Source organism: Branchiostoma lanceolatum, chromosome 18 (assembly GCF_035083965.1).
Source record: "Branchiostoma lanceolatum isolate klBraLanc5 chromosome 18, klBraLanc5.hap2, whole genome shotgun sequence".
In the NCBI taxonomy this organism is placed as follows: Eukaryota; Metazoa; Chordata; class Leptocardii; order Amphioxiformes; family Branchiostomatidae; genus Branchiostoma; species Branchiostoma lanceolatum.
This window is the reverse complement of record NC_089739.1, coordinates 12,213,208-12,240,314: the sequence shown is the minus strand read 5'-3', so window position 1 is coordinate 12,240,314 and position 27,107 is coordinate 12,213,208. Positions and strand designations below refer to the sequence as shown.

At 37.7% G+C, this 27,107-nt stretch overlaps 1 protein-coding gene across 6 annotated transcripts; it reads left to right on the top strand.

The window, feature by feature from the left end:
- Positions 1 to 434: 434 nt before the first annotated feature.
- Positions 435 to 27,107, top strand: LOC136424745 (doublecortin domain-containing protein 2-like). Of its 6 annotated transcripts, none has more exons than XM_066413382.1 (12): positions 435 to 940; positions 1,501 to 1,643; positions 3,322 to 3,388; positions 16,280 to 16,362; positions 17,257 to 17,388; positions 17,673 to 17,756; positions 18,984 to 19,121; positions 19,823 to 19,922; positions 20,816 to 20,924; positions 21,405 to 21,517; positions 22,943 to 23,071; positions 25,587 to 27,107. In XM_066413382.1, the coding sequence occupies exons 1-12, from the start codon at positions 800 to 802 to the stop codon at positions 26,205 to 26,207; spliced, it is 1,860 nt and encodes a 619-aa protein (XP_066269479.1). In that variant the 5' UTR covers positions 435 to 799; the 3' UTR covers positions 26,208 to 27,107. The 6 variants fall into 6 exon arrangements, with proteins under 6 accessions (XP_066269479.1, XP_066269478.1, XP_066269480.1 ...); XM_066413381.1 differs by having other exon boundaries at positions 3,322 to 3,400; XM_066413383.1 differs by having other exon boundaries at positions 437 to 940; positions 3,322 to 3,400; positions 19,823 to 19,868.

The following is a 27,107-nucleotide window of genomic DNA, read 5'->3' as shown; positions in this document are numbered from 1 at the left end:
CATATATGGTTATTACTAGTTAACTTTAGTTATACTTTCCCGTATATAACGTTAAATAACTTGTTATATATATTACATTGATAATGATAGGAACAGCAGTTAACCGTAATACATGCACAATACTTATGAAATAAAACGCTTTGCGTATTGCGTTCTTACGTCCTTGTAGCGCTAGTTGCCATTTCATCACGTTAATTGCCTTACAGTTATTGCTATGTAAAAGTGCATGGTAAACTCTAACTACCACACAACCCACTCAAGACTACAATATGAAGTTACGCTTCGGTAAGAACTCAAGTGGGAGGTTTAACACTGCCAAAAATTGTCATCCCACCTTCAGAAAGCCACCAATGGCCGTGACCATGTATGACTAATAGTGACGTATCATCAAGTGGAATTTTTTATTGTTACGCAGTTTTTAATTCTTAAACACACACGGATCCTAAACCTAGTTCACTTCCCTTCCAAAATTGCCAAGCAACGCTGATATTTCGTACCACACAAGCCAAAATCAAACAGAACGCGTGCAAATAGACTGATAAAACCCGATACGAGCGTGCCACGACAGTTTATCCGTGCCCAACACAACCGTTTTTCACGGACAATCACACGTCAAAACGTTGTGGTCACCCCGTCGCCATGGCGACGATATGTAAACAAACGCCGGGGAGATAAACAGTGGGGGTGCATTTCCCGGCATGCCGTGCGCGCAGAGCCAGGTTTGGATCTGAAGACGTCAAGACATGGAGTGAGATTCTCCTCCGATTTTCTTCATTTTTCGACCAGAAGGAACCTTAAGATGGCGACCCTGAAGCACCTAGAGGTCCAACCGTCGGCTAAGAACGTCACGGTTTACAGAAACGGCGACTTGTACTTTCCAGGGCGCAAGTTTGTCGTCAACGACAAGCAAGTCAGGAACTTCGACTCTTTCCTCAACCAGGTAAAATTTTTGTTTTCCTGAAAAAAATCTAGTTTTTCTTGAAAAGATTACGTTTCTTTTCGAAACTTAAGGATTTTTTGTCATCTTCTGGACGTTGCTGTAAAGATTTTCGTAAACAAACGTGGCCAAAGACAGTTCTAGAACAATTTGAAGTTGTCAAAAGCTGTGATTTTTGTCTTCTTCATGATTAAAAAAGAATCGAATCGAAGGAAGAAATTCATGATCTTTAGAGTAAAAATGTTTGTAGTTTTCTCTTTCTCTGCTTAATTTTTATGTTATTCCATATTTCAACACCCAAAATAGTCCAGGTTTACGTTGTATTTGATATTTAGATAGAAATGCTCTGATTTCTTGTATAATCTATTATAGTCTTGACTTTTTGTTCTAGAACCTAAGAAGATTGTGTCTGGGTTTTTGCAAGGAGGTTTTTGTAACAATCTCTTACACATGTATGACAATGTAACATTTATTAAAGGAAAATTTTTGTGTTTAAAAAAAATGTCTGGAAAATTGTCTGAGTTTGAATTCATCAGTGCGATGTGAACTCTTTCGTACAACAGGTCACGAACGGTCTGGGAGCACGATTTGGCGCGGTGCGGAATATCTGGACGCCCACTCACGGACACCGCGTACGGGAACTGGAGTCCATCGATAATGGCAAAACATACGTGGCTGGAGGGTTCGAGAGATTCCGCAAAATGGAGTAGGTTTGACATTGGTGGATTGCTTTTAACTCTGAATTAAAGTCGGCATATTTTTTATCGCATAAACATGGTAGAAAAGAGTGTGTGCAAATCCCGGTTAAATCCTCTCTCTTTCTTTAGTTGGGTGTTAAATGATAACTTCATACAAAGCCAGAGGGTTCGAGAGATTCTGCAAAATGAACTTAGGTTTGCCATTGGTGGATTGCGTTACCTTAAAGTTAAATTTCAGCAAATTTTCACCACGTTAAGAGTGTCTGTATCTACATAGTTGGTATAACCATCCTTCAGCGTAACACATCAAAAGAATGTTGTGCTATTTAAATATTCCGCCACAAAACCTGCGTAAATCCCATTCTTTTCATATTCAAGTATTAAATACTAGCTTTATGTTGCATGACTTTTCTATGTGTCTTTTCATGTCATTTTTCTAGGTTCTTTTACTTAAGTCATGTCCTAAGAATGCAGCTAAGTTAGAATAACAGCCGATTCCAGGGCAAGGTTTTGTCTAGTATTTTTCGGATCATGCCTTAGTGATAGCACGCCTAATCATCAGTTGTTAAACATATCTGTGAGTGGTTTGTCCCATTGAGACAGCGATTTGTTTCCATGGAGCCTGTGTACCTATGTCCGAGGTTGGGTTGGCGGTATCTTCTGCCATTGTCAGGCGTAATCTCAATTTGTGTAAGGTATTTATCTAACTGGGTATCGCATGTGCAAATTGTCACGTAGGTGGCAAAAATGTGTTCGTAACAAATGTATAGATTGTGAATTTGCGAGTAAGAGAATTCATAAAGTTCTGCCACTGTTTGTGAAGATAAACATTATCGTTGAAATTTTTCTTGTTTTAGAATTAACTATGAATCTTCAAAAACACACAGTATCATTGAAGTTGCTTGTAGTAACAGCCCCAAAAATATGTTCAAAAAGATTTAGTGAAATTTGCGAGCTACCTAAACATTTAAACTTAAGGCTGTTTGGTAAGACCCTTGTAGTGTCTAGTGGCACACAGTGCAGCAAGTTTCCTTGCTGTTTCAGTAGCAGGGTATATTTTTACAGGAAGGGGTTGCTACTAGTAGCCCTTCCCCTTAAACATGATTGAGACACCTCCTCCAATATGTACTTAAGATAAATTTTGAAGAAGAACAAGAAGTGACAGTTGTTGACCAAGGAAATGTTGGATTTGACAGAGATGAATGTGAAAGTCGTCTTGACATTTTCAAGGTGACTTGAGTCTATAGAAACATTTAAGTACCAATAAATCAAACTGAAGGTCGGCTACTGGTTTTAAAAAACAACAACGAGACACCATTATTTTGAATTTTGAGCTAATACTTCAATTTCAGAACTGAATTTTGATTTCTACATGTAATGTTTTAATGCATGTACTGTCTGTATGGCTAGAAATGTGAAAATGAAACGTTAATGATACATGTAGAAAGAAAGTACATAAAAGGTAACTGTTTTTTGCTTTATTTAGAATTTAAATTTGTAAGTTTTAAAGTTGATGGAGTTGCTTTCCTGTTTCTTTCTTGCAGTTGTACAGTGTCTAAACATTTGCTCTTTAGTTTGTGTATTTAACAATGTTATCAGTAGAATTTATCAAGAACTTCCAACCTCGCTAAGCACCGGGGGTTATTGTATGCGAATTTATCTTCATTCATTCTTCGTTTCTTTCAGCTACGATCACATCGCGTCCAAGTTGCAGGAACAACGGTCGCCGCGTATGAAGAAGACGTTTTCACAGGTACGTGGGGATGTAAGTATGACGGGCCGGAACAAAAAACGGTATTTTATTATCATTGGGTGGCGTGTTTGCATGCGGTGGTGACTGTAAAAAAGAACGATTTCTGCTAACGACGTAACTAATCCGTAACAAGGTTTAAAAACATTACTGGTAGTAAATATTACATTTACATCCAGTTTTTGTGTGATTTAACGTATTATAAGTTATAACCAAGATATTCATCAATAACACCAGTGTAAACATAACAACACAGCTAGTTGCCTAGCAACAACACGCCTAGCTGATGAAATCTACAACCTTGTCAAAGTAACTTAATTTCCGCAACACAATAGGCAGGGTAATTTTGTTGATTAGAAATGTCCCGGTGGTTTTGAGTTTTGTAAACACAATCATAAATTTCTATATTAGATGTAGTTGCTATTATTATTGATTTATATGCAATAATAATAAAGTATAGCTTGCAAACAAATGATAATAACGACAAAATCGCCTTTCTAGTCAAAACGTTGTAATATTTTGCGTTAGCTGTTGCTTTGTTGATTTTTTCAAAGCAATTGCTTGTAGATTTTTTAGCTGATACTATTAACATTGCTTGGTGTCAGTGTATCAGTGAGCTATAATGTAATTTTAGTGTCTTTTGTTTGAGTCTAGTGAATATTGATTTTGAATAAGACAATATTTCTGGGCCGATAACATTGTTAGGTATTGTTACCTCCGTAAATGTAACACGTTTACGGTTACGACATGTACTGTTTAATTGAATAAGCGTCCAGAGAATAACAGCTGAGACACAACGATATTACCGGTTTCAACCTTTTTATTAAAAAATGGTACACTAAAAATGCTTTTATTAGCCCAGCCCGTTCTCAAATACTCGCAGGGCTTTTTCAGAGGTTCACATAAATGTACGCTTAACGACATGTGCTGTTTAAGCAACGCAAAGGTGATCGTTTTCGATAAGGGCGGGTCAGGGACTTGTCGATTCTCCTCAAGTGTACGCCGATCACGGCGCGCGGTTGTGTCATAAACGTACGGCGCTGTAACCATGCTGAATGAAAAGAAGCCGCGCTTTCCTAACCAGTCTTGACGGATTACTAGAGTTCGTGCATAATTGATGCCGAATATTTAGCGTACAATGGAGGGATAAGATGTGAGTTGTCAGAAGCGATATTCCTTGGGGACGTTCAAACATGCGGCCAGCGATACGGATACCGTTAACTGTACAATCACAAAGGTATCTCTGACGTGTTTAAATGTTTGAAAAGAAGAAGAAATGGCAGTAGGATTTGTAGTTTATGGTGGCTTTAAGTTCATAGAAATCTTTTCAAAGTTGTGAAAAGGCCTGACTGTATAATTTAGGAGTAGATATTGGTGTGACAAAATCATGGTTATGATATGTAGTTATGACGAGTTGCGCAGCTTTCTAATAAAAATTCTATATTATACAGTTAAACCTGCCCAAGAAGACCATTCAGGGGCCGATAAAATCTGGTCTATGTGGACAGGTGGTCACTATAGACATGATATTCTTAATGCTTGTGTCAATGGGGAAAATTATCTAAGGAACCACCAAAAAGTGGTCACAATGGCCAGGTGGTCTTTATGTAGAGAGATGGTCACTTGTACAGGTTTGACTGCATATAGCATTTTCAGAGTCTGTATATGTATATCGTTTAGCTTCCATATTCTTGGATGTAACTTCTCCTCGATTTCTACATCAAATTCGCTATAGCTACGTTAATATATATTTAGCACGAAAAACTGTACAAACCACTAACAATTATCCAAGATGAATGCTATTTTGTTTCAGTGTAGTCTTCCAGATTTAGGAGTATTTCAAAGAGTGTTGAAACAGAAAGTGCCCCCCAAAAATGAGCGTATTTTCATGAAATTGTTTTTTTCTTTTTTGAACCACTCAGTTTTTTTAGACAAAGTGGTACGTGTGTGCATCTGATATACGAGTTGACAACAAGAGAGCAGTGCCGTGTTTTCTCACAAATGAGTTATTTTGAAGCTCGTCTGTCGTGTGATCTTTGCCGACAACATGTGTCAGAAGGCGTCAAATCCGTGGGTGTTAATCTTCGTTCATCCGGCGGTATCTGTCGCGGCATCTTTGTCGTACGCCGGATTGAACATCCGGCTTGATTGGTTCTTTTTGCGGTCTGATCTAAATGTCGGGACACTTGTAAACCAATTGCTAAGATTCGTTCTAGAATTTTCCTAATGTTAAAACTGTAAATACATGTAAGTTTGCAGGGATTCGATATTGAGTTAGGGAGAAAGTGGAGTGTTTGCGGTGGTTTTTAGTTTGCGTGAAAACAAGGAGGTAGGCCGGCAGAAAACACAACAAGCATTTTTGTGATGGTTTTAAGTTCTCAATGAAGATGTTACCGTAAAAACTCAATCAATCACTGCAAAAATATCAACAGTTACAGACATTATCAACTGGTATAACCGACAAGTGTTATTCGCGCGTACAGTGAGCACCTTTACGTATATACTTTGATCATGAGTATCAAAGCATGTTGTGTCGGCTTACTAAAATCCCTCAGATTACTTACCTAAAGCCTACAAGCATTATTTGAAAGCTATTGAAATATCAGTAACATGATGGCGTAGTAAGTTTTAGGTAAAATTAAGCATAAGATCTAAATAAATGCAAATTTTGCCCAGGACAATCTTAACCAACTGACTTTTTGTCCAAACCAGTAAATGTTCAAACTAGCAACTCTACGGTAGATGAACTAATTTTCTTCAAGATTTGGTTGTTAGGGTGGCATCATTCTGTCACTTTCTGAGAGATCAAAAGACTTGTTTTTTTCGGACGGCCTAATTAAATGCTTTCTAGTGAATCCACATGCCAAATTGCATTACTGATGCACAGGATGAATGGAGGGGGTTGCCATGTTTGGTTTTCCGTTAGCTTTGATGTGGTCATCTCTTAGGTTTCTACAGGATTCACGCCTTCCAAGCTAATTTGTAGCTTCGGAGGGGATTGAAATGGGTCAGTGTCCCCTTTCTATTTCGTCAGTCCTTAAACTGCAGTGTTTTGCATTTTGCAGTCACTGAAACGATTGCATGTAGTCTGTCTTCAAGTTTTTTTCACTTCACCTTCCCACAACTGTTGATGTTATTGAGTTACGTTCGCAGATTGGTATTTTGCATTCCTAGATTACAGCAAATCCTTATGTTATAGAGACCAAAATGGTCGGAATTTTTCTACCCTCCACATAGTATCCAATGCAATTGATGCTTTGATGTTGTAAGAAAGTGCCCTCACTTGGTGTGAGGGCGTGCTTGATGTGTAAATCCAAAAGTTTTGCTACAAAGGTTTTCAAGTTGATAATCAAGTTTTTAGGAACTAAGTTTAAGTAAGTTGGTCACTGTACGTAGTACTAACTGTAAATGCAGAAATGTTTATGGTAGTTTTATGTTCATGGTTTTCGTGGTGAACTTTCAGCGCAAACTTAAAACCACCGCAAAACTTTTTGCCCACCTAGCGCTTGTTTCAAACGCGAACTTAAAACCACCGTGAGCACTCCATTTTCTCCTTACCGCGAAATAAAAACTATGCGAACTTAAATGCATTTACAGTAACACATAAGAAAGCATGTTCTGGAAAATTGGCGTCTGATCTTTCAAAGGCTGTCGCTGGTCGTTGCAGCTGGTATTGTGTAAACAACAAAAACAAAACAACAAAATGCGGACGAATGTTCCAGTGAGTGAACAACTAGGTGAGCCATTGTGTCCAAACCTTGTTCAACACTTTCTCGACACCTGAACTCACCCATCTTTAATTAACATCACTTTTTTCAAAAAGTTTCGCGGGAGTGCGTTTGGAAATTTGACACGCGTTACGGGTGGATGGTAACGTATTGTCGTGATGTAATTGGTCAATAATTACGAGCGAGAGAGTTAGAGATGGGTTTTTGATTGGTTGCTATGAACGTTAGGAAAACATCCCAGAGTTTTGACCTACTTTTAGGTACAGTAACCAATTAGCGGCACCTTCGGCTACTTGTAGCAAGAATCTTTTATACTGACATTGTATCTAGTGAGGCATAGAGAAGAAACAAATGTTTCTCTTTGATATACAGTTAAGTGGCGGAAGTAAGAGCCCTTGTCAATACATGTATGATTTTAGCAAAGAAAAATAAATTGACTTTTTGAGTGTTGCTTAGGAAAAAAGAATAAAAAGTTAAAGCTTCCTTTGTTTTCAGACGTTTCAAAGTAAGATTGTGAGAAAAAGACAATGCTGAAAACAGATGGTTTTAGTTGGAAAACGTGAATATGATTTTAGTCAAACCTGTACTAGTGACCACCTCAGAGTCTATATAAAACCACCAGACCATTTTTTGGTGGTCCCTTAGATGATTTTCCCCATTGACTCAAGCATTAAGAATCCTGTCCATTATTAAGTGACCACCTGTCCACATAGACCAGATTTTATCAGTCCCCTGAGTGGTCTTCTTGGGCAGGTTTGACTTTACTCCCTAAAACTGTGTGAACAAAGGCATAATATATATTTTCCCCTCAGAGTCAGACTTTTTTTTTAAATTTCAACTTTGACAAAAAAAGAATGAAATTGTTGCAGTCTAAAAGTAAAACACCTGTGCCAAATTGCTGTATATTACAAACTAGGCTTTGATAAATCCTAAGTCTTAATAATCACACTTAGTGAAGATTACTTCATTTTTGTATCAACCTCATTGCATTAGGTTGAGTGCCTCTGTTCTCCATAATGCTCTTTCTCAAGGCTAAGCCTCTAAGCCTGGGTAATACAGGAAATCGCATAATATTAGGAGCTCTTTAATGAAAGGGACCTAATGTCGGAACACCGGAAATCACCAAATATTGGAAGTTCTTTTAGAAAGGGGGTAACAGCTGTGGGTGGATTAGTAGAGTCCATGTAGAGATAATTCTACTCCCTGCTGTTTTTGATCCACCCAATTTATAATGCTTTGTTTAGATGAGGGAGGGGGGCAAGATGGTACTGTAAATGCATTGAGTGTTCGCAGTAGTTTAAGTTAGCGGCAGCACTACAGTCACATACTGCTACAGCATTGGAAAAAAATGTTTGCGGTGGCTTCAAGTTTGCGTGAAACGGTCGCCGTGAAAACTGCGAACATAAAACCACCGCAAACATTGCTGCATTTACTCTCACCTCTCAAATAGAAGTACCCCCTGGAATAGAAGTACCCCCCGGACAAATTTTCAAAATGTAATATAAGTACCCCCTGGAATAAAAGTACCCCCCGGAAAATTTCAAAAATCAACAGTCGAGGCTAGGTAAACTGTGTCCATACATGTACAACTGTCACTGTCAGAGGGAAATAAGATAATAAGCAGGTAGGTAACTTATATTTAGTCAATTTTGCCATACCTATTAAGTATATAGATATTGAACAGAACAACTGTCCATAGCTTGTTCAAATCATGATGATCTTCCTCGCCTCTTCGTAAAATATAATAGTAATATTGAAAAATTGGGCATAGGTTCCCCGCTATGACCCCTAACCGGGGGCCACGGTGCTTTCAAATTCAACAAGTGAAAATGTACATGATACATGCTTTTACTCCTTGGAACTTGAAGCAAGTGATCAAAGAAAATTGTTATATCATTTTATTATGACTGACAATCAGTGACATATAAAAAAAATCATTAGAGTACTTAAGTTAAATGTACCTGATCATATTTTCTAAAGACATCAACCACAAAAAAAACACAAATATGAACACAGTCCTTCCACAAAAGAAATATGTCTATAAACTTTTGCTCCATAGCGTCGAAAACAAAGTGAGACGCTCGGATCTCGAGTTCCCGCGGTAAATCCCACAATATTGAACAGAGATCGACTGTAAATGTAGCTCAACGTCACAGACCGCACATACTAAGAAGTTACCCATTACGTGTTGACACTAGAAACCCGCGATGAACCGCCAAAATTGGGAAAATCTTACGATTATTTAAAAAAATGAACCCTCTGAAAATAAATATGGCGCTGTGTGTCTATCGTTGCCCAAAAAAAAAAAATATTTCCATGCGTTTACGGTATAATTTAAAGATCGGTATCCGCACTACGCAATATGCTGCTAGTTTTACTGTCGCCATGCCTGAGAGAGGCGGCCATGTTTCGCGATTTCGCGCTGTTGTTTACCGAATCATATCGGACATATTTCTGCCGTTTTACAGATTTTGTGGCCGCAAAACACATATCACAAGGGAAGTTAAGTTATGATTGTTGTTTTAACGTGTTACATGTCTTCTGCGAACAAATAATTCTTCCGCCGCGCTGCCGATACTACGGATATAGTGGTCAGGAAATTATTATTCCCCGTGCAGGCGTGCACTCTCTACTCCACACGTTTTTGATCAGCGTGCTTTGGTTTACGATGTAAACAGAGGCTATCAAAGTTATTTGTATGAAAATTGTATTTTGAAATGTCAATGTCGCGTCTTATTTTCCGGTTTACTTTGTAGCGTCATAGCGGACCGGGTCATAGCGATATCGACCGATATGTTACGAGTGCCGCCAGGATACTTTTCACAAGGCCGTCAAAGCGGCGAGAAAATCAACGCCGGTAGGCCGAAAAATAGCGAATTACGAGCAAAAATACCGGGGAAATATGGGCAGAAAAACCTTAACTTACGATTTTAGAGGGATTCCTGGTTTGCAAAGCCTCAATTTTTCAAAAAATAATAAACGTACCGTCTAGAATAAGAACGTACCGGGTGGAACTATAGGCGAAAAAAAATAAACGTACCGGTACGTTTATTTGAGAGGTGAGAGTACAGTAATCTAAAGATTTAAATGCCATGGGATGAAATTGGGTATGAAATGTACTACGAGATGGTTACATGTGGGGAGGGGGGTATTTTAAAACTGTTGGTAACAACCATTTTAATATACATGTATATTAAGCTAGCAATGTACAGATAGACATTGTGATATTTTACACTAGCCAGGATTTAGTGCGCGTAATGTGAAATAATTGAGGATGAATATAATATTTCTCAAGTGTTATTACGTATGCGGTATAGTGATGAAAATATTCCAAAAACCTTCTTTTATAAAATTTTAGCACTTAAACTATTACCAATGCCTACCAAGATGAAAAAGCATAACAGATTACTACTGTACCTAACCTGTACATTAGAAAATGGTCTTCCAATAATACAACATGTATAATGTATAGAACAATACAAGGACAATGTAAAACTTAATATTCTATGACAGGTCACATTTTTCATTGATATGTTCAATATTTATAGTCTACAACAACAATAACACTTCATAATCTTTCAATAATAAGAAGTTGTATAATGTATAGAACAATACAAGGACAATGTAAAACTTAATATTCTATGACAGGTCACATTTTTCATTGATATGTTCAATATTTAGAGTCTACCTACATTCAACAATAACACTTCATAATCTTTTATATCCCTCAATATTGACTTTTATGTGGGTATATATAAATCAATAAATCTTTCTCAAAGTTCACATGTGCATGTACTGTAAATAGTGATCTTTAGTTATAGATTGAAAACAATGGAATATGATAAGAAATGCTAACAAGTTACTGAAGTTTCAAGGATACCATATATATAATATAGATAATATTTTGTAAGTGTCAGCAAGAAATGACAAACAAGTTTGATAGAGTTCAATCCAAGTCACCAGGCAAGAGGGTTGTTATTGTCATAATTTAGAAAAATTTCCAATTTATTGTACTTTTTGTGTAAGAGATTTGATACTTTTGAAATATTTTGAATGCGATTTTAACTTTATAAATATTTCCCCGTTTTTCTAAAACCTCAGAAATATTCATGATATGGAATATGATATTTCCAATAGTTTCTAAATAATGGTAACAGCATTCTACCATATCTAAAAGAAATTCATATTTTTTATATTCAATCTTTTAGAAAGATTTAGAACTATTGTCACTCAGGTATTCTTTTATTATATATAATTCAAAATTATTACAAATATCATTTTAAAAAACCTCTCGTGACTTGGAATGGACTCTATATATATGGAACACTAAGTCTTAAAATGGTCAAAACATTATGTCCACATCTTGTGGTTTACATAATAATGTACTGGTCAACATAATCTTTCTTGCCAAAGTGGAAAATTACAGCCATCATACTGTTTGCGTTCACATTGTTCCTTGTGTACGATGTTGTCTTGACAACAGTACGCTTTGTTTCGTCTATTATCCACTCTTTCCCTCCCGCGTTCTCTCGTCCAAACGACAAATATGTATCCAGCTTATACAGGTGAACTACTGTTAGAACAACATGTCTCTCTTGTCGAAAAACAAGACACAATCAAACGCTTGTCCTTGACGTATTGGAACGTTATTGCGCCCGGGGTTCGTTGCCCGTGTAAAACCAAACACGAGCGGGCGCTAAACAAAGACTTTGGAGGTAAACTCACTCCATTGTTTGGTTACGCTTCTTTCTTCCGTAGGGTGCAAAATAAACAAGACGCGGTCGTGGGGTCGCGAACCGATCACATCGCTGAGACAGGTGTATATTTGAAGAGTCCTGTTCGAGTAAATCTTCGAGTAAATACTGCGTCCGAATTGTTTTCTTATCAAAGTCTTTGAAGATTAACCTTAACCCTATTCAAATGTGAACAGCTTACAGATGTATTAACAAAGGTTAACTTAGCAGGTAAAGTATTAAAGACAGGCTTACAATGTACATGGTGTAGCAAGAGGTTTGTTGAAAGGCAAGGATATGTTTATTGCCGGTGTAAAGATGTAGACTTTCCTGTCAAAATAGGGCATGTTTATGTATGGCTAAGTTCACCACTTCATAACAGAAGAATAGGCACCTGCGCTGCGGGAGGGGGGCTTAAATGTATGTTGTAAATTCTTTAGTCAAGGACTCCACAAAACATGGAACAACACAGTGGCCTTTTCAATCTGACTCTGAGAAAAACAGGCACAGATTTTAAAATCAATACATATAATTATGTTAAAGATCTTTATAGGCTGTTAGCATTAAGAAATCATCTTAAAATTTGCCGTATCACATATTGTAGCTAATGTTGTTCTAAGTCATGAACCGGAAGCCAAAAAGATTTGACCTTGAGTTATTATAATTAGGTTAGGTCACACCAATTTTTTTTGTTGCTTCTTGAAATAGCCTCTCCTGTTTTTCCCATTTTGAAAAAAAAAATTGGGTCACAATTTTACTATTTGTTCAGTTGTTAAACTCAAAAGACACTAGAGTAGATTTTAAAGGCCTGCACATACCTAAAAAGCGTGGTCACATTTGGTATGTGCAGGCCTTTATAATCTTTTCTTGTATATTTTGTGATATTTGCAGTGCTCTTCCCTTGAAGTGTTAATTGTTGTGCTGTCTGTTGATATTGATCGCTGTCATTGCGTGACAGTTCATTCCGTGGCTTGTTTTAACATCTCCCGAGTTACCACCACACCTTTCCGTGATGCACCTTTGAAGTGTTCACTTCTTTAACCACAACGTGCTTGACATAAAAGCCTCAACGTCACAGGTTGTTGCCAGGCTACCACACAAAACATCCCAAATCATGGGTGATATCTGAAACACATGATGCTATTTGGCATTTCACTTAAAAGAAACAACAACATGGTATGTGAGTTTAATCTAATTTGTGTACAATTGATTTAGCTTTGTTTCTAGTCACCTAGATAGAATTGTTTACGCTCTAAAGGTGAATTTCTCGTTGCGAATGTGAATATGAGAGCTGATTGGTTGAGAGGGTGGGACCTCTGTGACCATGGCCAGGTCAGTAAATGATTGGTGATTTTGAATTGGTTAGTCATTTTGGTTAATGAGTTAGGTCAGTTGAAATTTGTGTGCAACAAAGATGTTATTTTACTGTTTGGTTAGTGATTTGCATTGTAATATCTTTTCATTGCGTTATCAATCTGTATAATTACCTCAATAGTAGTTCTGGTATAGAGTATTATTGCAGCACAGTACTTTGAAAAGCCATAGAGATTCTTCTATGCACTTAGAAACTGTACTGAATAATCGGGGAAAAAGTCCATTTCGAGACCGTGTGAGTTGAATTGTGATGTTTGTTCGGCCGACGTAAATTTGCACCTGAATACTGTTACCACCTACTACTACTGTGCGTTGGCTTCGAATTCAGTTCACATTTTGTCCAATGAGAGCATCACACGTACGTAAAACAGGACTTTTAGAGAGAACGAACCGGCAAATTTTGGTTCATTTTCACAAATTTTGTAGATTGTACCTTGAAGTCAAACATATTCAATTTTTGTATCTTTCTTGTATACCGTACTATAACTTTTGAAGCATCAAAACTTCTCACATTGTCAATTCCCATAGGCAAAATGCTGTGTTCTGCTACCTTGAATAATTATAATGTCTGTCCCCCCCCTACCTTCACTGAAGACAAACGAATTCTGCAAATGCGTGGACGTCGTCTTAGGTCAAACCTCAATCAAGAAGAGGCTTTAAAGGTTACCTTTAAGATTATCAAAGAAAGACAAATTTTGTCGCTGATGTGAGCCCTCTGCCGTCATTTTAAGAAAATGTCAGCTTGGTACAAATGACCATTTTGCGTGAGTGTTTAACGATAGTCAAATCAACGATTATCGCGTACGTAAAGGCAACGCTATCCAGATGTTTCTCGCTATTGAAGTCAGTCATTTTTCCTGTTATATGAACACTTGATAGCAAGCATATGCGCTTAAAGGTCACGTTCAATTCTGTGAGTTGACCTTGAGTTAATTCTTTGATTTGTCAGTGTCAAGTGCGGGTCCCAGTGGAGTTTTAGTCTGATTCTATTCAAAATAGAATTCTGAATCTGATGAGCAATTTTTCGTGGGGCTTTCGGTAGATAGGAGGTTGAAAAAGAATCTAGACTACTAGTTCAAAATTCACATTTATTTTCATATCAAAATACCATGAGAGAATCCCAGTGGAATACCTTTGGACTTTGATTTTGAGAATTAAATCCTAGGATTTTTAGAATCATAGGAATTTTTGCAGATTGAGTATCTTTTCAGCCATAAAAACATACTTTTTAGTATGTTGATAACTCAAGAATGCCTGGATGGATTATCTTGATACTTGGTATGCGGGTAGGTCTTCTTGAGTCCTCAAAATAGTTAGATTCTGGGCCCCCTAGAGACTTTCTATGGCACTGCATCAGAACTTCCAGTTTTGATATCTCATGTTCTGAACATGCTATATGGTCATGATTTTTGAGTGGTGGATTAGCTGCTTTGTGGAGGGTAAGTAAGTTAAGTCATGTAGTTTTGTTTTTCCATAGAATCTCAAGATTGAAGACATTCCCCTAGGGACAATTCTTCGCAGTTGGGATGGTCCTTACACATTAGGGAGTGATTATAAGTAACTGGGCAAGTAATCATCCCTAATTATACCACTAATGAGGACCAGATGTATCCTAGCAACAGCCACGCCCTTCTGTGACAACTAGTTTTAAACAAGTGGATCTCATCTCTGTTAAGTGACAATTTCCGCGATCGGCAAAGTTGTTACCGCGACCGCTACGCGATACTCGTCAGAACATCTTCACGCTATATTAAATCCATTGAGCTCGGAACAAGAGACAAATAAACTAACATAAATAGCGGCAGATTTTGTCATCGTGTTTCAGTTCGCTATTCAGCGAGCGAGGGTCTAACATTACGCCGTAGCGTACTGTAAGGATACGCTGTCTAGCGGAGGAATTTTGCCGAGAGCCTGTCCTTTGTTGTAACGTGATGTGTTGGGAATAACATCCTTACATAAAGAAGATACGAGACACTCGATATGTCCCTTAGACAAAGCCTAGTCGAGATGGGAGACAACATTGTAATCAGTATCCCAACCACTACCCAATGAGAATGCTTTGGGGATAAACATTGAAGTCTTGTCAAGTTGCATAGTGATAGTGGATTTGCCTTACTTTGCCTTAAAGGCAACGAAAGCAATTTTAGGGCCCAAAATATGGAACAAAAAAAATGCTGAAATCTTAATGGTGTGATATTTACTAACACTATTTAGCACATTTGCGTAATAACTTCATACTTTTTAATTTAAAACCGCGCAAAAACGTGCCATACGAACTACGATGATTCTCTTACTCATAGTTTTGCGAGCCTACAAAAACACTACTGATGATTTTCAATGAGTTCTCACATCACAACAACGTCATAATTTTGCATGATGGACGTCGCTATACAATATAGAATTGCCTAGATAAATTGACTTTCAAAATCTGATTTTCGGGTTAAAGTTTTGTTCTGTGATAATGTAAAGTTTAGACTCATTTTTTTTTTACACTAAGTCTACAAAGATCTTAAATATAATTATTCTGTATTGATTTTAAAATCTGCTGTGCTTGTTTTTTGTCAGAGTTAGATTGAAAGTGACAACCTCAGGGCTGTACCATTAAGAACATTTAGGGGGGTGGAAACATTTTCCCAAATGAAATGGTAGAGGATCATTCTAAAGATTTTTAAAATCCTCTCCCCAACACCTAAAATGAAATGTTCCAGGGACATCTATTTTCGTTTTATGCTTTTCTAAGCCATAGAATCGTATCTATGTTAATCTATGAAGATTTGCTGTATGGCAACTAATGCGTATTATCATAGTCTATATCGCATTGCTTAGTGCATAGATATTGAATACTTTGCTGGCGTGACTACTATCATAGGTTGGCTTGAGTATCCTTGGTACTTTTTTACTAACAGAGTTCACTAATACCAAACAGAGACAGTTGTCAAGCTAACAGACATGTATGTTTGGCCGAAATCATTCGGTCTAAGAAAGTAGTGTTGGAGGGACGTCGCAAATTGTCGTACCACCGAGTTTGTAACATGTCGTCGTCCGGTTCTCCTTCGCAGATCAAGCCAGTACAGCACAGCCGGTTGCAGAGATCGGCGCAGTATTTGAAAGCATCGCAGGCCACCGGACCAGTCACTATACAGTAAGTCAATGTGTCCTTTTGTAAGACCTTAGAGGGAAAAAAATTGTGTCCCAGTTACCCGATCTACCCTAGAAAAAACCTGCGGACCCTAGCCTTTTTTTGCGAGTTGACCGCTGGCAAGGGACGTAAGATTTTTGATCTGACATCTGAATTATGAAAATGTTATAGAATTGTTTTCCAACATGTTTTCTTCATTTCTGTTGCAAGAGAAAAAGTTACTATTGAACGGACCTACCAAACCTTGAGCTTGTAAAATGTATATCCTGTATAATTGAAATATGATTTCGAAAAGACCAGTACCTTTAAGTATTTCAGATTACTTTTATTTGCTATTTGTTTGTTTGCTTCAGCTGAAATCTATTTTAAAAAATTTAAAAAAAAGAGAATCCCTGCCCACTGACCCTAATTTTTTCAGGGCTGTAATGGGAAACATAACATTAATTTTTCTAGGCCTAAAAGTCGTCTTTAAAAGTTGATTTTTGAAGTTTGAAATTGTATAGGTTTGTCCTTGGATGAAGAAACGAGTACTACTACATGTACTAGTGATTTATTTCTGGGAAAATGAAATTTTTGGGTTTGTGAATCTTGTCAGGGATTCTTGGCATTACAAGCTAGATCCCCTAGCATCTTCTTATTGAATTGCAGTAAATCCCTGATGCAAGTTATAACGGTTACAGCTATGGGTGGGGTGCCTTGAGCAACCCCTTCCTGTAAAAATATACCCTGCTTCTGAAACAGCAAGGAAACTTGCTGACCTATGTGCCGCTAGCCACTACAAGTTAAGGGTCTAAACGAATGAATTTACGAACAAACGAACGAATGAAGGAAGGAATGAACGAACTGTGATTGTTTTTCTACAGTATTGTTTATTTGTTTTTCGTATCTTTTGCGCAGCATATACAGGAATGGCGAGCCGGCACGACGTCCAATGAAGCTCCTCCTCACCAAGTACATGATGCGTACGCTGGAGAACGTGCTCGAGTACGTGGCACAGAAGGTCGAGCTCTCAACCGGCGCCGTTAGAAGGTGGGTTCCAGTGCCGCCATTTTGTATTTGTGGATACTTAAAAAATTCACTTTGATTTCAAACATTCCACAGATAAATTGGGTTGGCTTTTGCAATTTTTCAGAATTTGTCACTCATGGAAGTTGTAGTAACTCAAAATGCTAAAATCTGCATCAAAACGTTCAGTGACAACTAAATAAGTTTGCTAAATCCAAGGTCAAACGATTACTTAGAGGACAGAGCTGAGAATGCAAGGTGTTCCCGCGCCGCTCTAAGACCTTGCACGTTTCTGTTTCTGTCCGTAGTCCGTACGACGCCCCAGCCTACCAGATTCCCTCGATAGGAAAGATAGTTAGTCCTCCGTCTAAACGCAGGCGTCAGTCAGTCAGGTAACGGCAAATCAGAGATAGAGAAAGCTGGTCTACTGTAAGTTTCTGATTGGAAAATTTAAAAGATTTAGGATTTCCAGACCATTTCTTTCCATATTTAAACATTTTTCGCAAGTTCCTAATTGATGGCCAGTTGTAGGTAACTTAGAAATTACAGTATATCCTCCTTGTAACACAATGAAAAGTCACTCTGTACCAAACTACAAGGAAATTAACCTTCAAGCTGTTAAGCCTGTTGGCACCAAATTTTTGTATTGGTTAGGCAGTAGGGAGAAGGTTAAAATTATATACTTTTTAGGTTTTATAATGCTCAGCTCATCTCATAGTCTATCAGTTTGCACAAGTATGTTGCCATCACTTCAGTGACATACAGTGTTAGGTCTCACAGATATTTTTCAGCAAGGTATAAATGTAGGCCTTATGGTAACATTGACACCAATACATTGCCTCAAAGACCACCCTAAAAACTTTGATGTTAATGTTATTATCTCATTGATTTCAAACAGAGCAGAAAATGTAGAGATGCCATTTTGCTAGCTGCACTATGATTTAGTTTCAAATCATTTCACTTTGTATTTGCTGTTTTTTTAGATACTCTCTGCAATTTTAAACTGAATTTATTTTATAGCTGCCATTGTAGAGATTTTCCAGTTGTCATTTAAACTTTATTATAGACTTTCTACCACTCAGCAAAAGACAAAAGTTGTTATTTTTACAATCATAGATTTCTTACATTTCAGACATGTAGAATCTTGTTAGCACCTCGTCTTTGTCATGCTGATTCCAAAGTTAAGAAAATCAAACTACAGGATTCGGAATACACAAAAGCCTTGCAATCAAAACAAGGTCATTTAGGTTCTCCTAATTACAGGAATACACCAGGATAGACCAGAATACACAGAAGGAGAAGATATCAACCCTTAGAATAATACATGTTTTGATGAGTAAATGTGTATTCCACCGTGCATTCTGATATACATGTATTCCTGTGTTTAGGAAGACTCATGTTATACCATCAATCATACATGTATGTAAATTGTTTCACAGGAATACACCAGAATAGACAACAAGTGTGGAGAAATAAACCCTAATACATATTTTGATGAATAAATGTGTATTCTGGCTTAGTCTGGCATATTCCTGTTTTTAGGAGGACCCAAATCGTTATACCATTAATCAAAATGTAAACAGTTTCACTTAATTGGATTTGATTTGTTTTTACTGCAGGTTGTTTACGATGGACTTTGCGATGGTTGAAGACCTGTCCCAGGTCCAGAACGGGCAGTACTACGTTGCCGTCGGGATGCAGCGCTTGCAGAAACTACCGTACGGAGATACCTCGCTCAATAGTAGCTTGGGCACCACGTGAGTTCAAATATCATTCTTCTAGATTTAAAGTGCGATATGTATGTATGTATGTATGTAGGTAGGTATGATAGGAGCCTTTGTAATAGTACATAGTTTTAGATAACGCTAGTGCAAAGAATGATTGATTAGTGCAAAGAATGTGACCTATTGCAATGTGCATTATTTGTTGATAATATAGAAAACAACATTGTTATAATTATAGGGTATTTCATTCATTTTAAAGCCATACAATAGAAAAGTAATGCATTGAATCTTAGTTTGCTAGGTGAATAAATTTCTTGAAAAAGCTAAAAAGCTCTACAGCTAAGTATTGATCATATTTTGCGAGTCTTTTATAGGGGAGGAAATATACTTTTCTTACATTCCTGCAAATGTGTAGTCGACTGGCCAAGTGGCTTGGGTAGTGGACACGAGATCAAGAGGTCACGAGTTCAATTCCTGGCATTCCTAGCTAGACCTTGTGTCCTTGGGAAAGGCACTTTACATGACTAATCTTACTCCATCCAGGTGTAAAAATGGGTACCTGACTTTGGTTGGGGAGGTAAAAGGCAGTGGAAGGAGAGGGATGGGCACCGCTTTCCAATACCATGCCCTAGCTAGACACTGTGGATAACAACCCACTGCCCCTACGGTCTCAAAAAGGCTATAGGACTACATTATTCTACCTTTCTTACATTTCTGTTATATTTTTTCTACAGTGCGGCGATCAGAAGGAGGAAGCCACGACCCCTGCACCCAGGAAAAGTCAGTGAAAATTCTAGCTACGTCAACAGACTTTTAAGATACGGACCCCCCTCGGTAGCGTTGCACACCTCACTTCATGTTGGTTTGGTGTGGACTAACTAACTCACGTCCTGTCCTACCCTACCTTTCAAATGGATCAGTCTTACAATAGTTCTAAATGGTGAATGAAATGGATCATTCCATTGAAAAGTGGGGGTGGTCTTGTCGATGAATTTGCCTACTCACAACCAAGGGAAACTTTTTTTTTGAAATTTGACCTTGATCCCAGAATTGTGTTGAGTGCCAGTAGTTTTTCCTTTACGTAGGAACTCATTCTGGTATTAATATCCCCTCCCACTAGAATTATGATTCTAATATTTCTCATCAAAAATACCCTAATTATTCATAATGATTCAAAATACATTTTACACATATAATATTACATTACATATATCAATCATTACATCCGTTTTAGAAATGATTTTAGAAACAGTAGTAATGTTGTTAATCATTGTGTATTTTGTCCACTTTATATGTGTACTTTCTTACTTTTTCTGTTGCTATCTACTACAGTATGTTGTGCCTGCTGGATGAAGCTCTAAGTTGTAGTGAATAAAAAGACTCTTTTTACACAACCAGGAGATTTATTCAACTGATGTTTCGATGACCATCTGTCACCTTCCTCAAGGCAATTCTGACTGGTTCACATTGAACTGCAGCATAGGTGTCGCTGCTTATAGATGTAGTCCCAAACGCAAAGTATTTACGTATATACAGTCAGAGGGAACGGCATCACAATGTGGTCCCAAATTGGGGACAATTGCCTTGAAGAAGGTGACAGATGGTCACGAAACATTGGTTGAATGAATCACTTGGTTGTGTAAAAAGAGTCTTTTTATTGAGTGACTTACCAACCTGATGAAACTATTCACGGATCTAAGTTGTAGTATTTGTGTTACGCCCTACAGTATGCCAAGCCCAAGGAGACTAAAAAGGAGGAGAACTCTGTGTTTCACCACAAGCCGGCTAAGGTGAAGCGGTCTCCCAAGAGCAACACCACCAGTGTCCTCAACAGTGGTACGTAAAAAATCACACCTACAAAAGTCCAACAGAACGTTACAACGACTGCACACATGGCATTACCATAAGTGCACTTGATGTTCATTTGGGTATCAATATGATACTGTGAATCTTTCAACTTTTGCAGTTGTTTCGTGTTTATGTGGTGACCTTTCCATCACAAATTCTGTATTTTCTATTTTACTTAAGAACTTTCAACTGCAAATTTAAAACACAGTGAAAGCCTACTTTTCCCTTCTACCTCGAAATGTAACCTCTGCAAAAGCATGATTATCATAAAGTTAATATGTGCATTATGTTTCACATTTTCTCTCCTGTTCTGCACATAAGACAAGTTATTTTTGGCAAATTTTGCAAGATGTAAGTTTAGATTCTGAAGTATTTGTCAACACTGTCTTGTGCAATTTGAAAATAACGTTATACCAGTAGTTTGAGAAGAGGACCAATCAGTGACAAAGTTGTGTTTTCCCACCGTAGAACATAGTGGATCCGGAGGTCCGTTCCACGCAAGCAGTCAGCGCGAAGAGACAAAAGACGCGGGAATCGTTGGTGAAAACGAGGACACAAAAGTGGAACTGCCCATTGACCAGGTCAGTATCACAAACTGTTTTTTTGTCATTTCAAATTTTTTCATGTCATGTGATGAGCTGCAAGTGGTATCTAACTGTTTTTTAACTGTTTTCTATTTGAAATGTCAACTTGTACAATTTGTTTTCCCCAACCTTTGCATACACATCAATATCATTCATGTATGACATTTCAGTAACATGTAGAATGGAAAAAAATTATTGTTGATGGCATGTCAGTATCTGGAAATGGGAACTATGGTTGTTGATGGCATTTCAGTACCTTGAAATGGGAACTATCGTTGTTGATGGTTTTTCAGTGCCATGAAAAGGGAAAATTATAATGTTACTGGCATTTCAGTGCCATGAAAAGGGAAAATTACTGTTAAGGTATTTCAGTACCATGGAAAGGGAAAATTATTATGTTACTGGCATTTAAGTGCCATGAAAAGGGAAAATTACTGTTAAAGGTATTTCAGTACCATGGAAAGGGGAAATTATTGTCAAAGGCATTTCAGTGCCATGAAAAGGGAAAATTACTGTTAAAGGTATTTTGAGTACCCTGAAAAGAGAAAATAATAATGTTACTGGCATTTCAGTGCCATGGAAAGGGGAAATTATTGTCAAAGGCATTTCAGTACCATGGAAAGGGAAAATCATTGTTAATGGCATTTCAGTGCCATGAAAAGACCAACGACATTGCTTTATGTTTTTCAGTGCCATGAAAATTGAAAAATCATTGCTGATTGCGTTACAGTATCATGGAAAGGGAAATATTATTATTAATGGAATTTCAGTGCCATGGAAAGAGCAACATCATTGCTTAATTTTTTCAGTGCCATGAAAATTGAAAAATCACCGTTAATTGGGTTTAAGTTCTATGGAAAGGGAAATATTAATATTGATGGCATTTCAGTACCATGGAAAGGAAACATTATCACTTGATGGCATTTTACTACCATGGAAACAGCAACATCTCTGCCTATAATTTTTCAGTACCATGGAAAGGGAAATATCATTATTGATGGCGTTTTACTACCATGGAAAGAGCAACATCTCTGCCTATAATTTTTCAGTACCATGAAAAGGGAAAAGAGTTTTTGTCAATGGAATTTCTATACCTCAAAAAGGGAAATATAATTGTTGATGGATTTTCAGTGCCATGAAAAGGAAAAAATGATTTCTTGATGGTATTTTAGCAATGTTATTCTTAATACATCACACAGCTCAGATTCAACTGTCTATTGTGATACTGTAGATCTTGAAATGTTTGCAGTGGTTTTGTTTTCACAGAGAAGTCATGACACAGCATATATGCCTTTCCAATATCCTTTCTACTGCACTACAAAAAATCGTTTCAACCGTAAACTTAAAACCCCCTTCTACCCCAAAATTAAGTCCCTGCAAAAATAAATGAATTTACCGTAAATTGTTTCCGCCATTTTGTAGGTTGAGGCTGACGAAGTCGAGGAGGAGGAAATCAACACGGGTCAGGACACAGAGGTCAAGCTGTCAGAGAGCGGGAGACAAACGTACAGCAAGGACGAGGGTCAGCGGACATCGTCGCCTGGCAACAAGGTATGCACGCAGAACCGTCTGAAATATGCACTCGTTTGTTCATTCATTCCATTTCATTCATTTATTCATTCATTCAGTCAGTTATAAATTTACTCTAATTCATTCAGTCATTCATTTATAAAATTACTCATTCATACACTGTAATTCATTCTTTACTCATTCATTCAATCATTCGTTCATTCATTTGTTCATCCATCCAATGGCATTCATTCACTCATTCATTCATTTATTATTCCATCCATTCACTCATTCATTCATTCATACATACAATGTACATGAATAGTCATTTTGCTGAAAGCAGAAGATCTCCATCAGGACTATTCCATTTAAATCTCTAGGAAGGGGGTGATTGCAAATTTTCTTTGGCCACTCTCAATTCATTATCTTTCTTTGCCCTCTTGTCAAAACAAATTTGTTATCATTTTTCTCCCTTCCTGAAATTTTAAATGGAATAGCCCAAAGCTGAGATTGAACTTTCACATAAAAGATATTTGATTTATCAATATTTCTGAATGTTATCTTTTTAGTGCATCTTTTTGTCTAACATCTCTCTACATGAACTAATGACTTTCATTCATAATCACCCTTATTCATCTAACATGCATGAAAATCTTTTCTGTCATGATTCCACCCTATCACATGATTTTGTTGCGAAGTTTGTGGAAAGCTGATTTTCCGTGAATTTCTGACGGAGTTCCCCCCCATCTTCTCCCACCAGGGCCAGCCTTCCGAAGGCAGTAACTAGGAAGCTACGGAATGAAAAAGGAAGTCAGGAATGGTCCTCAGGACAGTCCCAGAACAAAGATCCTAAGAAATAGTCGTTACAGACATTGCCAGTATAGAGAGGGGGAGGGGGGCACACCAATGAAACGGTCATCACGTGACTTTAACATCATTTCTCCTCCTATAAGATTTTGTATTTGACAAATTTTTTCCCCATTGCAAAATTATAACATTTAGGTATTGCATATATTTCCATTCAACCATAGCAATTTATCAGACTATTGGTAAAGTTATAAAAGAATATCTGTCCACATTTGAATGCCTTGCCAGTGATATTTTTGATGTACACAGTTATATTCCGATGTTACGGACTTGAACATGATTTTGGTGCGTACTTACAACATCTGTTTGGACACGCAAGTTCAAAAATGCTAAAATAAGCATTTTTTTCTTGGGGGGGGATGTTTTTGTCATGTGATGCAACTTTCTCCTATCGTGACTCAGAAACTTATCTATGAACTTAGTATACAAACTGAGTGGTGTACATATAAGACTTAGACCAAGGTACTAGACGCAATACAACATTTGGGGCCTTTCACTGTCTGCCACTTGAAATATATATATCAAATATCACAGCTGGAAGGAAAGAGTTGTACATACTTAGAAATGCTGGTCAAAATCCTCTATTTATTTGTATATAGTAGAAGTTATATGTATATAGAGGCTTGGAGAATGACCTGTTATTTGAGTGGCCATCCAGAACGAAAGAATACTGCAATATTACCAAAGAGTTTATAAACTTGGTCGGATGTTTTTCATTCCGAATATTATTACAAGGCTTTTTTGAGTGACTTGTGCGCTTCTATCTCTCTTGGTTTCAAGTCAGTTATGATTCAAAGATGGAAAATTTAATTTTGTCATATGTAAAATGCACAGTTTTGAATTCAGAATCTATTCTATGTTTTGTGAGCCTTTCACAATCTAACACATGCACAAAGTTGATTCGAAGAAGCACTCAAATCACCACATGATTTTTGTGTGTGTTCATTTGAATGCACCTTGGATTTTGGATAAGCACAAGTCACGAGTTAGTCTTCCAAGCCACAGTTTTTGTGCCAAAAGACCACTTGAGATTAATTCACAACTTATAATCTTTGTTGTGCACATTTTGGAATAAAACAGTGGATAACACACCATTGCACTTGTGTATGGTTTCTCACTTGAACAGTTCACAAAAGGGTTTTCTTAGTTAAACCAAATGTTATAAGAGATACTTTTCTCCGAGACAGTACAGTGTAGGGTTTTTAACTTGTTGACAAACAAAACTACAGACTTCAGGTATGTTATTGTTTGAAGTACAGTTAAAGAAAGAACTGATCTATCAGGACACAAAAATCAAGTCAGGAAGCCAGAAGTTGCTACATTTAAATGTTCATGTCAACATTTCATAGGAGTATTTTAGGTTAACTTCTTGGTTGTACACATGATCTTATGGTTGACCTTTTGGTTGCACACAATGCCTTGGTTGTCCCCGATCTTGGTTGCCCTTTTCGCTACCCTTTAAGTCTCTCCTCTCCTCTCTTTACTTCAATCTTCAGTTTTTATCAATTTATTTCTTTCTCCCACTAACCATTTCCTTCACTCGAAAACAATGATTTAAACTTTCTTTTTCTTTTTGGCTTCAAACACTTTTTATTGAACTCTACCTGTGAATTCTATATATCTTTATCCTTTCAAATTTTGAAGGAAAAGTTGAAGTGTAATTGAAAGATTGGCGTTTCGTGTTTTGCAGCCTGATGAAATAGTGGAGGAGTCGCCTAGTGGGGAGAGAAATGACAGTCATCGTTCCCACCCCAGCTCCCCACCCCACAGTAAACCCAACACCCCACCCAGGGGGAAATCCTCCACCCCACCCCCCGATAACTCAAACTCCCCAGCCCCCAACAATCGTACCTCTCCCTCCCCCTCTAACCGTAACTCCCCACCCCTAAACAACAGCAACACCCCACCCCCAAGTGACCGTAACTCCCCACCCCCTAACGAGCATAACACCCCACCCCCTGATGACCGTAACTCCCCACCCCCTAAGGAACGTAACACCCCACCCCCTAACGACAATAACTCCCCTCCCCCAAACGCACGTAACTCCTCATCCCAAAGCAAACGAAACTCCCCTTCTCCGAGTAAATCACCCACGAAGGACCTTCCAAACACACCCAGGAAATCCCCGTCCCCCGCTAACCCACCCGCCTCAAAACCCACCACCCCAGATAGAGTGAACTCTCCCGAGAAGGCGGAGAATCCGGAACGGGATACTACGCCGCCGGCCGTGGTTCAGGATGAACTCAACAACAAGCCTGGTGGACCGGAGGCGAATAAGACAGAAGAGCAGCTTGCCGAGGAAGGGGCGTAAAGTTTACCACGATAGGTTTCCATGGCAACTACGGTTTAACCGTAGTCAGTCGTCCAAGCCACATTACGTTATGTACCCATGATGCAATACACACATACGCGACGGAGTATGTGAAAAACTAACTTCATTTCTGAGAACATTTTGCTGAATGATACAGCATTTGGATGTCAAGGTCAAAACAAAATGGAGCTTTTAACAGATAACGATCATTGTATATACTGAGTGAACACTACAGAAATAGCAGAAATCGTTATTTTGGTGTGAAATCAGTAGAGATTACAATGAATATCCACAATTTGTACAAAAATGCACCAGTTTGTTGACTGTTTGCGTTGAAAATGATACATTATGAAATGTATACCAGCGGTAGACATCAGTGAAAAAAATGGGTTTTTTTTTTCTGAATGTTTATAACACTGATGTGCCAGACCAAGTGAATATGACTACATCTTGCCTTTGTTGTTATGCACAGCTCTCCGTATTACTAAGAATTTGTCTTGTACTGTAATGTACATAATTTATGGTGATGTGAAAATATTACAAAGTTGAAAGTATTACTGTAAGAACAACTCTTGCCCTAAAAGTATATATATAGGTATAGCCATATTTTTGCCAAATGCCAGTACTGTAATAATTGTGATAGCAAAATGTAAGTTTCAAAGGACTCCTTGGTTTACAAGATACCCTGACAAAAATGCCGGTACAGTTGCTCCCCCTATCTGTCAAATGCAGAACTACAGCTTTCATGTACAGTGATTATGATTTCATTGTTTTGGTTTGCTTGGCAGAACTCAATGGAAAGATCTTCATTCACCAAATTTTGAGATTCAAAGAACCAAAACCCACAAAGGGTACAACTTCAGTGAAATTGAGATACGAAGTTTTCCATATTTGTGCCAT